The sequence below is a fragment of the Pteropus vampyrus genome, unplaced genomic scaffold (assembly GCF_000151845.1).
Source record: "Pteropus vampyrus isolate Shadow unplaced genomic scaffold, Pvam_2.0 Scaffold20, whole genome shotgun sequence".
NCBI lineage: Eukaryota > Metazoa > Chordata > Mammalia > Chiroptera > Pteropodidae > Pteropus > Pteropus vampyrus.
Window position 1 is genome coordinate 1,282,887 of NW_011888801.1, and position 14,476 is coordinate 1,297,362.

Sequence of the window (14,476 nt, forward strand, 5' to 3'; positions counted from 1 at the left end):
ATACATGATATACATGAATATAATATTATCAGCAAATACTAGCCCAAACTGCAGCAAAAAAGAAAAAAAAATCACAGTGACAGCTTCTGCACTCACAGGCAAATTACTAAAAATGAGTAAAAACAAACAAATCTCTATCCAGAGGAGGTTTCACTTAGGAAAGAAATAATCAGAGTAGCACAGAATTGTGCAAAATATGGAATAGATCTTTATATGCAAATTTAAATGCTATGATATTATAGCATAACATGCTGCACTCTAAAGAATTCAAGACCATTAAATGCTAGTTGCATATTATACTATAAAAGGGAAATAAAACATTGTTACTATGGAAACTAGTCCTTATGATAAAAAAAAGGAAAGAGGAATGTGACTTAAACATGATGAGTCAGTGAGTCTGATTCATCTTGGGCTGTGCAAGCTAGGAGTAAGACACACCCATAGGACATTCTCTGATGCCCACCCACACACCACAGATCTCTGCCCAGCGCAAGGACTCTGATCGTACCTTTTTCAGCCTCAATAGCCTCAACTGTGGCTGTACAGAAGTGAGCAGAGGCATGCAAAATGAATGAGAGAGATGAGAAGGGTCATATTGTACAGCAGAAAAGGCAATGATCACTTAAAATATCACAGTACCCCATACTACATCATCATTTATAATTTAACATAAATAGTACCCATATTAGAGAGCCCCATACAAATTCCCCAAATCCTGACACAGCACAGTTTAAACACAGCACTATGACATCACTCAGAGCACAGAACACACAGACCTACTGTAAACACAGACACCTCAGCACCCATGCAAATGCACTCCAGTATTAATTACCCATCTTGAATTCAGTATTTTGATGGCTTTAGAATTTTCCAAATGTTTATTATATCAGATCCATCACAATCACAAGGAAATTCTCTAGGGTGAAATTATGATGGTAGAATTGTAGCAGAAGAACAAACAAGACATTCTTTACTTTCATGTTTAACTGAAATAATACTCATCACGAGTTGGTTCCCTAAGATATAAACTAGAAGAGGTCAGCAATGCTTTTCCTGTTGCTTCTGATTCATAGGGCAAAGTATAAGCTGTAAAAGTTGGTATAGCTGCAATGAAATTTAAGGGCAGTAAACTTGGTAAATTACTCTAAGTAGAAAAGGTCTGCAACTCTGTTCTTTGTAGGTAACCTAAAAGGACCCCTCTTGTCTACTAGGAACTTCCTTTCTATTCTAACATTGGTGTTCCACTTATCTAAAGAAATTAACATCTTATAGCCTTTAAAAAATCCATTTATGTTCAGTTTATCATAAACTCAAATCTGCCTCAGATACTAAACCCTGAATTCTCTAGTAAAGACAGGCTACTGAGCATCTTTTCAAACCCAGCTACCAACTAGAGAGGAGTTAAGTGACAGAAGTGAGGTCTTAAAGGCAATATATCCTAACTGTTTCATGATATGGACATATATGTATAGGTCATATAAATAAGAAATGCATTCTTGGTAAAGCTTGTCTCTGCCCCACTTAGAGAATTTCAACATATTTAGTCATACATTTTATATTCAAATATTCCTTTGGTTCATTTCTGGGTTCAAATTATAACCACTTACATTGAGAACCAGGACAAAAGATTGAAGAGGACAATATTGCCTGACAATATGGCCAATTCCCCAGTTTACCCAAAGTGAATACTCAGAATATTTAGAACAATAATGCCCCATCTCTTCTATTTTGCTTCTCTACAATAAGGCCAATTAGAATAATTATTCTTGAAACAAACTTTTAGCAGTACATATGATTTAGAAATGATAAATTTTATCCAAAACAGTTATTAATGTGAATCTAAGACATTGATGAATTTAAGGAATTAAAGTAGCCTAAATTAGAAAAGGTTGTTGATCTCAACCAGATGGTAAAATGAATTGGAGGCCCAAAAGATGTAGGATGAACACTAAATAAGATAATTAATTTTCCTTAACTTTCGAATTATATTACAAATGAAAATATTATACTTATTGTATACCCATTGTACAAATCACCATTTAAAAAAATCTAGCCCTGTACATTTGAAAAATACTCTTGGAATTTGCCCAAATAGAAAATTGGGAAAATGACCCATCTCTACTGATCAGTCCTAGAACTACTATTCTTCAAAATGTAGACAGTTTTCTTTATAATTCAGAAACTGGGGAAAAAATAAAATGCCAATCAGAATATTTTTAAAGTGTGTGTGGTAACAGAAGTGACTTTATATGAAATATTGTATAACTTGCATTATATATGGCAATTAAAAAAAGTCATGTTACCACTATAAGAATTAGTATCTATATGAGTGTACCAATAATTTAAAAGTCTATTAATAAAATCTTCACATTATGAAAAGTGACAATATACTTTTGAAATTATTCTATGGACTTTTAATTTGATATGTAAAAGCATTTTCTAGATCAAATTATATTCTCTGTTCTTTCTTGAGGCCTCCAAATGCTCTTAGATTCTTTGCAGAATATAAAATAGTTATCAGACTCAAAACTGCATACCATGTTAAGCTCAAATGCTTAGACTTGAAAGGTGATTTGGAACTTAAACATTAATCTGGAAAGATAATTGCAAAATTCTATCTGTACTATTTTTCCTCTATTTGTTTTCAGTTTTATAGGGCATCTTGACATGGCCTTAATAAATTTGAGTATAGTGCTGGTTAAAACTGTATTCCACAATACTACGCAGGATAAATGATGAAGAAAAATTTGACACTAAAATAAGAGATGTTTACATCTTTTCCCATATAGGTCTTAGTGAAGGTAGCAATATAGCTCCCAATCAAATTTCCATGAATAAAATGCATATAAAATAGGAATATCAAATCCTACTCCAATAGAGTTGTGCAGTTCTTTAAAATACTTGAAAACCAGTTCATAAATTAACTTTAAAGTTATTAAGAAGACAATTTTTTATTTTCTGACAATAGGACTGAGGTCTTAGAAAAGACTTTCTTTTTGTAATACTTAATTCTTTATTCACATCAAGAAACATGCTTACTAAAATTTAAAGTTAGATAAACTTAAGAAAACCCCACAAAGTTGAAGTTTCTGTATGAGTTTCATTATTTGTTTCAAAATTAGTTTATCTTATGCTAGGGAAATCGCTTCAACCAAATGGTCAAACCACACTATCAAGAGCCATCACTAGGGCTAGGGACCTTATCTCTTTTCCAAATTGGACCCCTTAAGCTCAGCACTGTCCAGTAACTTGCTCTATGCTGGAAACAGAGAGTCCCTTCAGTCAAGTTGTCTTTTGAACTCTCCCTGGAGTTGGGGTGATTTCAAAGTTGGAAAACTGAACTTCAGGCTGCATGCAAATTAAGAATAGAAGTGCTGAGCTGCAAACAAAGCATGTTATTAGCAGGTGCTAATTGTGAAATCTAAAGAAAGGTTTGCTGTGGATATATCGCAAAAGTAATAATACATCCGAGGATAACTGAGAGATGATTGTAGTGTAGATTTATTTAAGCATGAGACCCTTTCAGTTTTCTTTTCCTATTCTGAACAAAAAGGAAGAAAGGTATAACATTTTTCAAGCTATTAAAATTCATCCTTTTCTATTAACACTTGCTAATTTTATTGAATGTTTAAGATCTTAATTTGTTTTAATCATATTATTTTCTAATTTTTTTTTCTAATGTTTACAATAAGAAAAATAGAGGGCAAGGAATATAAAGAGAATAAAAGCAGATTTTTAAAAATTCAAAAACCAAACTTCATTCAGATTAAAAAACTGAAACTATAATTTCAAACACAGTTGTATTTCTCATCTATGCCAGTGGTGGTAGCAGACAACACAGTAACATATAAAATAGAACATGTATAGACTATAAGTAGAAATTATTTGTCTACAGGGAAAATTCTATTTATTTAAGCATTTATTATGAGACTGAACAAAATAAAATTGTGAAAAGCCAATCTAATTTAAATTTATTCAAAAATTTAAGTTAAAACTTTCTTTTTACTTTAAAATTTCACTAATTGTAACACCAAAAAGAAACTGGTAATCACGACTAAGGAGAACATCTGATATGCCGCTGCCTGTTTTAATAGAGCAATAACCCTTGGAGGGCTGTCAAAAGTGCCTACAATAAAACGTATAAATTAAGCTTTTGATATTACATTTTTTTGCTTTCCAAAAACTGCAAGGAAAAGAAATCTAGACTTTGAGTTACTGTGTATATAGTCTATAACATTCACAACACTCTTCTATTTAATGGGCTTTCAAAAAGTTAACCCAGTATTTACGCAAATATTTACGCCAAAAAAAGTTAGGTTTTTTTAATAAAAAATATTCAATGAGCCAGATTACAGGAATGCTTTATGTATAATTCTTTTTATTTTCATGCAAAATAAAGGCACACTTAATAACACCCTTTCAATTTTGACTTACAGGATTTAAATTCAACCTCTTATAACAATGACTTACATCTAATGTTACATTCATGTTCAGAATGCACAAAGTGCAGCAACAAATGCAGCAAACCTCAAAAAAAGGTGCTACAAAGTTGCTTCTACATCAAAAAACACACAAGTGTCTGAAAGAGTAATTTAACATACTTTTACAGACATACAGCTAACCTACAGAAAGACAGACAGATTTAGGAAAGCAGCTACATCTGCAGAGGAAGGAAACAGCATGTTACAGACAATCAATTATACATAGAACATTTGACAAACACCACAGAAAACAAATTTTGGCATCATTTACCAGGATACAAAACCTTGCACAAATCTTTTGGCAAGTAAGTGCATAAGTAATGTTCTGGGGCCCAAGCAGATTGTTAATTCTAAAATTAACTATTTGATAATAGAAGCATTGTCTAATACAATTACATAAATTAAAAAAATAAGGAACTTGGAATTACATTTCCATTTTAGTAATATGATATGGTATATCTTTGATTCACATTCTGAAACTGGGGCTTTTAAAAGAAAAAGGTGCATTAGACAAACGAATAAATATTTCAGACATTATGATATGAGCTGCTCCCATATCATTTCACAAAAAGCTGACAGACTGACCATTATTTTCAATTGAAACGAATACCCGTTCTATCAATTTTCTGCCCTGGTCAGATTATTAATCAGACACTACCTATCATATAGTATTCTTTCTGCCTGTGTCAGCTGCTGAGACAGGAACTAAAAAGCAGAAGGAATTCCCTGCATGCATTATGTGTACTGTTAGCAAAAGAGTGAGGTGTGCCCCAGTCCATCTGAGGCACAGCAAGTTGCATAACATCATTACCACTTTGCAGGGTCTGCCGTCCTCCAGCCAACACTCCACTAGGCAACATCCCTGTGGGAGTCAGGCCCTTGAGTGTCAGCACACTTTCACTCTCCTCCCTGTAGCAGAGAGATATAACAAACATAAGAGACTTCCAAGAAGTACTTAGTTTAAAAGAGGAGATGGGTCCAGATGTAGGCCATGTATATCATTTATGATATGCATTGCTATTACCATATTTTCCTTAATTCCAAGATATAGATTTTTCCATATTCTAAATGTTTCAGACATGAGGGTTACCTTATAATTGAGACATATATTGTTTTTCCTGAAAAGTTTAATATATGGTGGGATTCATCATCAATGGGCATTATACATTTAAGAAAATACGGTATTTTATATGCTTTAAAGTTCAAATGTCTGATGTAATCACTTTTGCAAATGAATTTTTAAAGACTGATCCATTCATGTACACCTGTAAGCCTGGTCTTCCTGAATTAATCTCAGGAAGACAATCTGTGGCTCCAGCGAAAGAGAGTTCCTAAACAGATGCCCTCTAAAAAGTGCCCTCTTCTTATCCTGTTCTAATTTTCAATGTGTAGATTTAGTAATTTCATCACAGAAGGACAAGAGACACCAAAGGTGAGCAATAATAAAAGGTGAGCAACAAGGGTCAAAAACCTTAGTTTTGAAGGGACTTGTGTTCCCCTCTTCAATATGTAAATGTATAACTAACTTCTTTATAGGAAGAATGCTACTACAGTGCTTTTAGATGTCAAACAGGCTACTGCTTGTAACAAAATACAATAAAAGTAATTTCTATAAAACAAATATTCAGAAAAATGTATCATTACCTGAGAACAGAGAAGACCCTTGCCATCTTGCCAATTGCTCGAATTTTGTTTCTTATGATTTCTTTCCGGGCTGCAGCTGAACCTACTTTCAATGGAATAAATAGAAAGAAAGACTCAAGTTTAGGGCATTCACGCCTGCATTATTCTTTTAGCCTGTTTCATACTCATCTGAACCACCGCCAAGCCCCCTGCCACCAGCGCACATGGAAGAGACTAAGATGAAGTCATGCCAAAAAGCTTCTCACTCCTTCAATGTTTAACTCAGCACTGGTCTAATACTGGGATCTGATACAGATACAAAAGAAAAGTAATCTACAAACTATGACTCTCACACTACTAATCCGTAAAACGGCAATGGGAAAGAAACTAAAGCCCAGCTGAATCACAAACCAGAGGATGAAGTAATAACAACAACTATCCTAGAGTTTTAAATTCTCATGAGATGATGACATGCAAACTAATAGATAAGAATTGGTAACAGCCTATATAGTCTTCTGTTTAACTATTATAAAAGCCTTTGACATGCAGGCGGGAAATATATCATCATACTATGACAAAATAAGCTCCCTTGCTGTCTAAAAACAGTGGTATGAAGCGACTACTGTGCAGGTAACCCAGAACTATGCACAACCTCATGAACTAGGTATCCCCTGTGGTCATGCAAATATATACAAGCTCTTACATCCCTAGGTGATTATGACACAAGGATAGTGAGCAATAAGAAAAGACTCCTTAAAAAACACATGGCTAAAATTTAGATCACTAATGCTTCATTTCTAAAGGGTTAGCTGTGCTACCTATGACTGATACAGAAGAGAATATACCAAAATAACTGGATCTTTGGCTGACGAAACACTGAAAGGTTCTATCTTCCTTTCCTTAGCTTCCAGAAAGAACAATAACAACCTCATCAGTCTTGTCATCTCATATATAGCAACTAGAATCACTCTGAACCCAAGAGTGTGCTGCTGTAGAACTGTGCTTCAATGTGATGAAAACACACATATGGAAGCATCATGGTTGCGAAGGTTAAGGAAAAGCTAAAGACACTAGATCAATAGGGGCTTTAGGTATACAGAGATCTGAACAACCACCGTCTTCTGGGCTAGAACATTTCATTTAAAATTCAAGCATCCCACAAATACATATAATTAACAACTAAGAAGATGACTGGACCTTCCTGCAAGGAAACAGAAAAAGAAATCCAATTTCAAAGATGAAAACAAAAAACATATTTTAGAGAAAATAGGCTCCACAACCATGTTTATGGTGCTCTTAAGGGTAATATTATGAGCACTGAAGCTACAGCTTTTACAAGTCAAAAACTATGCAGGTACTCCAGCACTACACAAGTATTTTTAAGATGTTAAAAAAATTACTAGAAGTCTCAGAATCATAGAATATTAGAATCTGAAGAGACATTAAGAGATAGTGCAAAGTTCAATCTCCTCATTTTATAGACAAAGTTCACTAAGTGTCTTGTGTAAGGACATAAAGTCTGATCCTCTTCAAATAATATGTCATTTTGGACATTCTGTTTTGAAATAGAATTTTTTTAAATAGGAGAGGAGTACAGGGATGGGGGAAGATGGCTGTAATGAGGTATATTCATATTTTCAGTCTTAATTTATATATCTGTAAAACTGAATGATATGTAAACAATACTGATTTCAAATTTAAAAATTCACTGGAATATAAAAACAGTACAAATCAGGATTTTAAATCAGTCTACAAACATGTCATGCATAATATTAAAGTAAATGTCCACAGTAAAATTACTTTGGGGAATAAGACAGACAATCAAACACCCCTAATCATGCAGGGAAAAGTACAAAACATTACAAATAAGTAAAAGAATGAAATTTAAAAACAAGAGGAATGAAAAAGAGGGAAAATATTTCCATGCACAGAAAGACAGATATCTTGGAATATGACTTCCAAAAACATCAAATTCTAACTTAGATAAAACTTAAACTAAATTTGCACAAGGCCCAAGAGGACTCTGCATAAACAGTACTCAACGAATGTGCTAACTTACATGGATATGAGGATAACTTATGAAGTCATATTTCAAAACAATGTTACTCTGTCTGGTCTGTACCTTTTTTATTGCCATATATGAGCCGTTCTTCAGATGGAGAGTCCAGAAAAAAGGAAGTGAATGATGGAGAAAAGGTGGTTGAGACAAATAAAAAGATAGAGATTTAACTTGGCAGTGGTACTGAAGAATGAATGTAGAAAGAAAGAGAGAAAAATGAAGGCCCTTATATTTGAAATTTGAAAAATGTAGTACTGTAGGATCTGGCGAATAAAAGAAGGATGCCACTGTGTAAAGCTCTAAAGGAAAGATTTCTTAAAAGATATGTGTTCAGAAGAAATTATAGAAAGAATGACTATAATACTTAATGAAAGCAGACAAATTAGGGACAGAAAAATACACGTGAAAAACACATAAGACTGATAAAAGACTGTGCTAACAACAATCGCACATTATACTGATATCCCTAAGGAAGTATGTCACCCATGGAAGTATGTTAAGTGAAAGGTAATGACACAAATGAGGTACAAACTCATGTGGTTCTTCAGGATACCAACATCTGCAAAAATCTGTAGTTTATACAGAGAAATGTTGGTAACTTTATAAACTACCTCAATGGAAAATCTCATCCACTCCCAATAAAGGAAAGGCTAAGCCTCCCACAGTCCATAATAACAAGGGCACAGAATTTCCTGAATCTGAATTGCAGAACTTTTGCACATACTCAGGAGCCACAGCATGTACCTTCTGTTCCTAATAGAACCTGAGAGTTTGAGGAATTTTTTTTTGCAGAAACAGCAACAGATTGTTTCAAATCAGCAGAGATGTTTCATTTGGGCTTTCCATATCTTCTACTTTAATGCTGAGATACGTGATTCCATTATAGGAAATGCAAAGTTTTAGTTTAGTAAAACTACAGCACGTAGATTACGTATTTCCTTTATCAAACTCAAGATAAAAAAATTATCTGAAATAGTGTGCATTCTAAATATCACAGAAATCAAGTGTTCAAATATTTTTTCTTTAATTAAATAAATACCTCTAAAAGAAATTCTTGTGCATTTATACATGTAACATGTTTATCTATTCTCCTTTAAAAATAACCTCACACATACAAAACCAAAGACCATCACTTAAGAAGAGAAACTTATTCCTTTACTCGATTTCAAACTTAAATATAGAAAAACTACTCTTTCCTTCCTAATCACCAACCTTGCTCTCTCCCTTTCCCCACAGACAAGCTAAACCCTTATTCTGCCTCCACAGCAATACTTGCCCCACCAAATTTTCTTTCTAAGTCAGATTTCTCCCCAGGCCCAGTCCATAGGATGGTTCCACTGGTGAGAAGGAAAAGGAGGAGAGGACATAAGGCATGCTATCACGGTGAAAGGAAAGGAGAAAAGATGAACAGAGTTAAAGGGAAGAAATAAGGGAATATGAATAAGGAAGGGAAATAAACCTAGTTCCAGTAGTTCTTTTCCCTGCCCTATCCTAGTATCTATCCTAATTTCCGCCCTTTTACCTCCATTCCTCTATGTTCTTTCTCTCTTAAACCACTCTCATTCCTCCATGCAAACTCCCAGACCCGTATTCTTAAAATTTTCTTGGAGTCCCAGCTCCTAATACTTGATAGTATAAAGGTGAAGAAATGAAGAACTCAGTGTTTTTTCCCATAGAAACACTGTCATAAATGGTGCTCCCGATTACTTAAATTATTTAAGAGTGGGAAAGAAATTTCATCCTATTTCCTCAATCTGTGGATGAGAACATCCTGAGAAATTAGCTATCTTTTCCAAGATTACATGGCTAGTTATAATGGTAGCTCCAAGATACCTGAATCATTGATCCTGTCCACTAAATTGCATTGCCTCATTAAGATTAATCATTAATCTTTAATGATTAAATGTGATTCATCTCTGGAACATAATGATATAACAAGTGAATAAATAAGTATAATTTATCATTGATAGGAAAAATATTGATAAGACACATTAAATCTCATTATAAGGAATATAATGACATTTTATATTTATTCCTGGTTGAATCCCAAAAAATGATTCCATGTCTATATTCATATAAATCATAGATATCTAAACCAAGTACTATATTAGACTTACTAAGGAAATTTTTTCCTTCTTATTAGAGGAAGAGGACTAAAGCACTACCTATCACCACTCCTATTTATCGCATTGTCAGCAATATTGATATAAATTTCTAAAGAATAAAAAGAAATTATAGGTAAAAATATAAAAAATAAATAATAATATCAGCCTCATGCAAATGATATATTTTCAAGTTAAGGAAAACAAAATAAAAATTACCGTAGGAAATAATTTTTCTGATCCAAGTTACTGAACATAAGATAAACCCACAAATATATAATTACTTATATACAGAAAATATGTTGAGATACCAGTTATAATAATAATATAAAATACTAAAGTATTAATTTAACTCGGTAATAACAGATTTTTTAAAGAAAAACTAACTTAAATGGACTAATTATATATAAATATATTAAACAGAATAATTATAGAAATGAACTAATTATATAGAGCAAGAGATCTTGATCTTAGTTTAGAAAACTAAATATTATATTTTAAAAAATTCCAAGATTTAGATATAGATTTAATGTAACACTAATAAGAACTCCGATATTTCTCAAAATCTGAAAAATTAACAGAAAAATGTATCTGAAAACATTAGTGGGCTATGTATCAAACATTATTTCAGTCGTTATATCAATATCTATATTATAAAGTAGGTACTATTATCTTCATTTTGAAGATAAGAAAACTGAGGCTCAGTAAGGTTAAGTAACTTGCCTGAGACTACATAGTTATTTTAAGGAACTAGAATCTGAACCCAGACCTAGTCTTAGAGAGGTGGTAGCAGAACAGGGAAAAGAAATATTTAATTAACACTATTTTAAAATTTTATGGAAAAGACAGATATATTAGAACTAAAAACTTCTACACAAACATGAAAAGGAGAATTAAAATAAGGGAAAATAAATATTATTCATTAAAGCTTATTACTCAAACCAAAAAAAGAACTGATATAATTTATTTCAGTTAACAAAACTACAAGCCAGAGTAAAAGCACATCTCTGCCTGCCACCAACAGATGGCAATAAGAAGACACTTGTACACAATCACTTTGTAATTTGAACAAATAGGCTTACAACAGGGTTTAAGAATAAAACCTGTTTGTAAGTAGAAAAATATCTAAATAGTTTTTACTTAGATTTTACTTGATAAGTGGTCAGTTAAAATGGATAGCTTACACAGTTGGAAAAGTAAAGTAATTTTTTCCTTAGCATCGCTGAAATCAAGGAAATGTAAATTAAACCAACTGTAATTTACTACTGGATAGCCACCAAGCAAAATAAGTAAAAATCACCAAAACTCAATGAGGTGGGCCTGTGGAGAAATAGGTCTATAGATTAATTGCTGGAAGCGCTTCATCTTGGTCCAGTTCTTTTGCAAAGTAATCTGGCAGTTCATAGCTAAAATAATGAAGCTAAAATTTATATTCTTTAACTCTATAGTTCTCTTCAAGAAATTTATTCCAAAAAGGAAAATAAAAACTTGTACAAATATGCTTATTGCATGCTATTCATAATAAGGAAAATTTAAAGCCACCCAAATGCCAAATAATATGAAACAAACTATGAAAATTATTATATATTAATACACTTAGAAATACGTAGCTATTAAATTTTACCAATATGTAAACCATGTTAATACATGGAAACATATGTATACTGACTAACTATGAAAACTGCTACAACAAAGGTGTGAGAGGCATATGGAAGGAAATAGTTTTCAGTTCACAAGTTGTTTACATCCTTGTTTACTCAACTAAATTTAAACAAATATTTAAATTTAAAAGTTTTAAATAAAAAGTTCAAAACAACAATAAAAAGGATTTTGTTTCTATGGTATTAATTTATACTATACATGCACATTAGGTACATAGGCTGGTTGGCTTACATAAAAACTAACAACTACATATAACCTTGTTTCTACAGAAAAAAATGCTTTCTGAATCTCAAACTAAACTAACAAGTGGTTTCTTAGAACACAACCATTCATAAGTTGGGACAGCCTACTTTGGTTTTTGAAAGGAAGAAGTAACAATAACACTGGGGGTTTAAGTATGTTTCTGTTGCACTAAGAATTCTGTACCAATGAAATAACCATTTTTATCCTTCCTTCTCTAAGCAGTGTCTATATTCATGAAGAACCACATCCTTTTAAACCATCAATTTTCCTTTCCTTCTGATCTTTCTTCCAAATTTCCCCTTCCTCAAATTCATCATCTTCCCCATACCAACAGAAAAACAAAATAAAATCACTAAAATTATTTTAAAATCTTAAAATAAATATCTGAAAAAGTGCCTTGTCACTTATCGAATAACAGTCATTTGAAAACAATGACTATGTTTTGCAAAAGAGTGTGTACTGAAGCTGGGAAGTTATAATACATTTCACAATAAAAAATAGTAAAATGAATAATCATACCATCAAACTGGTCTTCACCTTCAGTCATCAGTTCATCATCGGAGCAAATACTCAGAACATTAACCAACATTTCGGTCACTATTCCAAAAACAAAAAACAAAAAAAAGTTATATGTTAGCTGCCCATATTCAACTATCTGTATATATAGCAACTATTCATATAAGTGGTCGGGTGATTTTTAACCCAAGAAGACTAACACATTCTGATAGCAGAAATGATGGAATTAAAAGATACAAAAGTTTCACAATAAAATAAATTCAACGTTTAACAAGTCTGAGAGAGATTCTTTATGGAATAAGTTTTCTGGTCTCTCAGAAAAAAAATGAAGCCCTACAGAGATAAGAAAAGAGATGAAAAACACCTACATATATATATTTAAATTCTTCATATCTGAATATAGCATTAATGAGTAAGAAAAAAAAATCATGGCACAATTCCACTATTGCAAAAAAGCTCCAGAACTGAATATTTTAAAGACTGGCCCCAGTAACTCTCTGAAACTTAATTAAGATTGCTAATGACTATCTAACAACCTAAACCCATGGTTCTTTCTTAGACTTAATCCACCTTTACCATTCTCTATATCTTTCCCTTCTCTTTTCCCTTGGTTTCCAGGATTCTACTCATGGTTTTCCTACTTTTTAAACCATTTTCCCCAAAATTTAGATATTCTGAAGATTCTCTATGCAGTACTGATTTTTTTACATGCTCAAATTTCTTGGTGATCCCATCCATTCCTATATAAAGTATCACCTTTTTGAAGATGATTCCAAATTCTATTATCACCAGTCTTGACCTCTCTTTTCAAAGTCTGTATTTCCTTGCTGGTTTTGATCAGCAACCATTTTCAACTATTTGTATACTGTCTGTTTCCTCTACTAAAATGAAAGCTTCATGAGTGCAGAGTGTTGTTTTGTTTGCCATTGTATTCCCCAGAGCCTAGTATAATGCCTGGCACATGACAGGCATCCAATAAATATCTGACAAATGAGTAAAATAAAAAAGAAAATTTCAATTAATAAATAAAAATGCCTGGATGTTCTGATGACACCTAGAAATGAACACATCCAAAACAAAATTCATCATCATCCCTATTATTCCTCCTATAAACATATTAATAGCGAAGCACATGTCAGACACTGTGCTAAAGCTCTGGGATTTGGAAATAAAAGGTCCAGTCACAACTCTCCAAAAGCTTACTAACTACTGAAGGACACACAAGCACACACACACACACACACACAAGTGATGAGCACTATGCTGTAAGTATGCACAGGTATGTAAAAGATCTGGGAAAAGGAAGGTAGAGGAATCACGAAGTAGGAGTTTGCCAGGTAGAAAAGACAGATGAGGCATTCTATAAATAAAAGTTAGAAAGAGAATGAAGTAGTCATATAGATCAATGAAACAGAATTGAGAGTCCAGAAATAAAACCTCACATTTAAGGTCAACTGATTTTCAACAGGAGTGCCAAAACAATTCAGTGGGGGAAAGAATAGTCTTTTTGAGAAATGGTAGTGGGAAACTGGATATCTATATGCAAAGGAAAGAAGTTGGACCACCCCCACTTCACACCATATACAAAAATTAACTGAAAATGGATCAAAGACCTAAATGTTAAGAGCTAAAACTATAAACTCTTAGAAGACAGAGAGGTAAATCTTGGATTAGGCAATGGTTTCGAAGGACACCATCCAGAAAGTAAAAAGACAATCCATAAAACAGGAGAAAATATTTGCAAATCAAATATCTAATAAAGGACTTGTATCTAGAATATATAAAGAACT

The 14,476-nt window shown here is 32.7% G+C and overlaps 1 protein-coding gene across 4 annotated transcripts in view; it reads right to left on the reverse strand.

Moving 5' to 3' along the window:
- PPP3CB (protein phosphatase 3 catalytic subunit beta) overlaps nt 1-14,476 on the reverse strand; it is a 43,749-nt gene that overhangs the window by 2,495 nt on the left and 26,778 nt on the right. Inside the window, exons 10-13 of one of the 4 annotated variants that reach the window (XM_011355232.2) lie at nt 12,690-12,767; nt 6,126-6,207; nt 5,293-5,390; nt 509-538 (exon numbers count right to left, since the gene is read on the reverse strand). In XM_011355232.2, coding sequence (XP_011353534.1) covers nt 509-538; nt 5,293-5,390; nt 6,126-6,207; nt 12,690-12,767 — 288 coding nt within the window. Of the gene's footprint in view, nt 1-508; nt 539-5,292; nt 5,391-6,125; nt 6,211-12,689; nt 12,768-14,476 lie in introns of all 4 variants that reach the window. The other 3 variants (XM_011355231.2, XM_011355233.2, XM_011355236.2) reach the window with 3 other exon arrangements.